Source organism: Pteropus vampyrus, unplaced genomic scaffold (assembly GCF_000151845.1).
Source record: "Pteropus vampyrus isolate Shadow unplaced genomic scaffold, Pvam_2.0 Scaffold489, whole genome shotgun sequence".
Classification (NCBI taxonomy): Eukaryota; Metazoa; Chordata; class Mammalia; order Chiroptera; family Pteropodidae; genus Pteropus; species Pteropus vampyrus.
Window position 1 is genome coordinate 491,303 of NW_011889270.1, and position 2,167 is coordinate 493,469.

Consider the following 2,167-nt stretch of genomic DNA (forward strand, 5'->3'; position numbering starts at 1 on the left):
CGCACAGTTCGGCAGCACGTTGGCTCAGACCCCTCCCACCTCTGCTGTCCCTTGCTGCCAGCCATCTCTTGGGCAGCCCGTCGGGGTGAGATCTTCATTTACTGTCTGGTCATTCATTCAGTCAACAAATACTTACCGAGTGCCCTTTCCGTGGCCAGTGCTGTGTCAGACCCCAGTCCCCAGCCAGGTCGTCTTCCCTGCCTCCCGGTGACAGAGACAGGCTGCTGACACCGCCCCAGTCAGCAGACAGGCCTTCTGATATAGGCAGACCGGCCAGGGGTTCTGTGGGCAGCAGCCACAGTGACCAGGATCCCTGGAAGATAGCAGAAATGAGCACCGGCACCCGAGGTAAGCTCATCTCCGGCTTTGGCATCGAGTCTGCACACGTAACGATCGTCCTGCTCAGGAGACGCCCCGGCGGGTGGGAGGCCGGAGATTGGCGAGGACACATGCAGCGGACACGTCCCTTCCGTGTTCACACGTCCCTGTATAGGGACAACAGCACGAGGATATCCCTAAATGCTGGGGCTGGTAAGTTTTCTCAGCTCTCAGACACACGAGTTTGGCGGTTTTCCTCTTTTAAAGGACACGAATGCCTTCGAATGCAGACATGTAAGAAATCCCCAGTGACGACTTTCACCCCATTTTCTTGCTTACAGGGGAGAGTTTCCCCCGCTGGCGGCAGGGTGTCTAGGTCACTACCAAGTCGGGCCCTGTATGCTGTGAGATGAACTGTGACACGCCCAGGGGTCACACGTGTGTCACACTGCGGGGGGAGGGGTCTTGGGCCTCGGCCCCTGAGCTCTCGGATTCCGCGGTTTTACAGACCGTTTACCTGCCGGTGCGTGCGAGCTGGACGGGACGACCAGGTGGTAGTGACCGCGGGCCGTCGCGCGCCCTCTTTGTCTTCGCAGTGCAGTTGGGGATTTCCAGGTGGACGACAAGACCAAAGCGCTGCTCAAGTACACAGGGGAAGTGACTTGGATCCCTCCGGCCATCTTTAAGAGCTCGTGCAAAATCGACGTGACCTACTTCCCGTTCGATTACCAGAACTGCACCATGAAGTTCGGGTCCTGGTCCTACGACAAGGCGAAGATCGACCTGGTGCTCATCGGCTCCTCCGTGAACCTCAAGGACTACTGGGAGAGCGGCGAGTGGGCCATCATCCGGGCGCCGGGCTACAAGCACGACATCAAGTACAACTGCTGCGAGGAGATCTACCCCGACATCACGTACTCGCTGTACATCCGGCGCCTGCCTCTCTTCTACACCGTCAACCTCATCATCCCCTGCCTGCTCATCTCCTGCCTCACCGTGCTCGTCTTCTACCTGCCGTCCGACTGCGGCGAGAAGGTCACGCTCTGCATCTCGGTCCTCCTCTCCCTGACCGTCTTCCTCCTGGTGATTACCGAGACCATCCCCTCCACGTCGCTGGTCATCCCCCTGATTGGCGAGTACCTCCTGTTCACCATGATTTTTGTCACCTTGTCCATCGTCATCACCGTCTTTGTACTCAACGTGCACTACAGAACCCCGACCACGCACACGATGCCCACGTGGGTGAAGACCGTATTCTTGAACTTGCTTCCTAGGATCATGTTCATGACCAGGCCGGCCAGCAGCGAGGGCGATGGTCAGAGGCCAAGACCCCTGCACAGCGCCGAGCTTGCCAGCATGAGCTGCTTCGGCCGCACGGAGCCCAAAGGCTGCAAGGAGGGCCACCCCTGCCAAGACGGGACGTGCGGCCACTGCCACCACCGCAGGGTGAAAATCTCAAACTTCAGTGCCAACCTCACGAGAAGCTCCAGTTCCGAATCTGTCGACGCCATGCTGTCCCTCTCTACTCTGTCACCGGAAATCAAAGAAGCCATCCAAAGCGTCAAGTACATTGCCGAAAATATGAAAGCACAAAATGAAGCCAAAGAGGTAAGGACGTGCTACTAAGCCGCTTACTCGTTCACTCAGCAAACATGTCCTGGATCCTGTGGGGCAAGCCGTAGGGCTGGGTGGGACACGAGACTCCGGAGCCAGTGGCCAGCGTTCAGACCAGTTCCTCCATTACACGTCCCTGGACACATCGCCTCCCTTCTCCGAGCCTGCCCCTTCATCTGTAAAACAGTGTGACAGCGCGTGTGAGTATCTGGTTCCCTAAATTAGCCACTGAGCC

The 2,167-nt window shown here is 58.0% G+C and overlaps 1 protein-coding gene across 2 annotated transcripts in view; it reads left to right on the plus strand.

The window, feature by feature from the left end:
- The window catches only part of CHRNA3 (cholinergic receptor nicotinic alpha 3 subunit), a 15,774-nt gene that overhangs the window by 6,068 nt on the left and 7,539 nt on the right, over positions 1-2,167 (plus strand). Inside the window, exon 5 of one of the 2 annotated variants that reach the window (XM_011382785.2) lies at positions 915-1,926. In XM_011382785.2, the coding sequence (XP_011381087.1) occupies positions 915-1,926 (1,012 nt within the window). The remainder of the gene's footprint in view (positions 1-914; positions 1,927-2,167) is intronic. The other variant, XM_011382784.2, reaches the window with a different exon arrangement.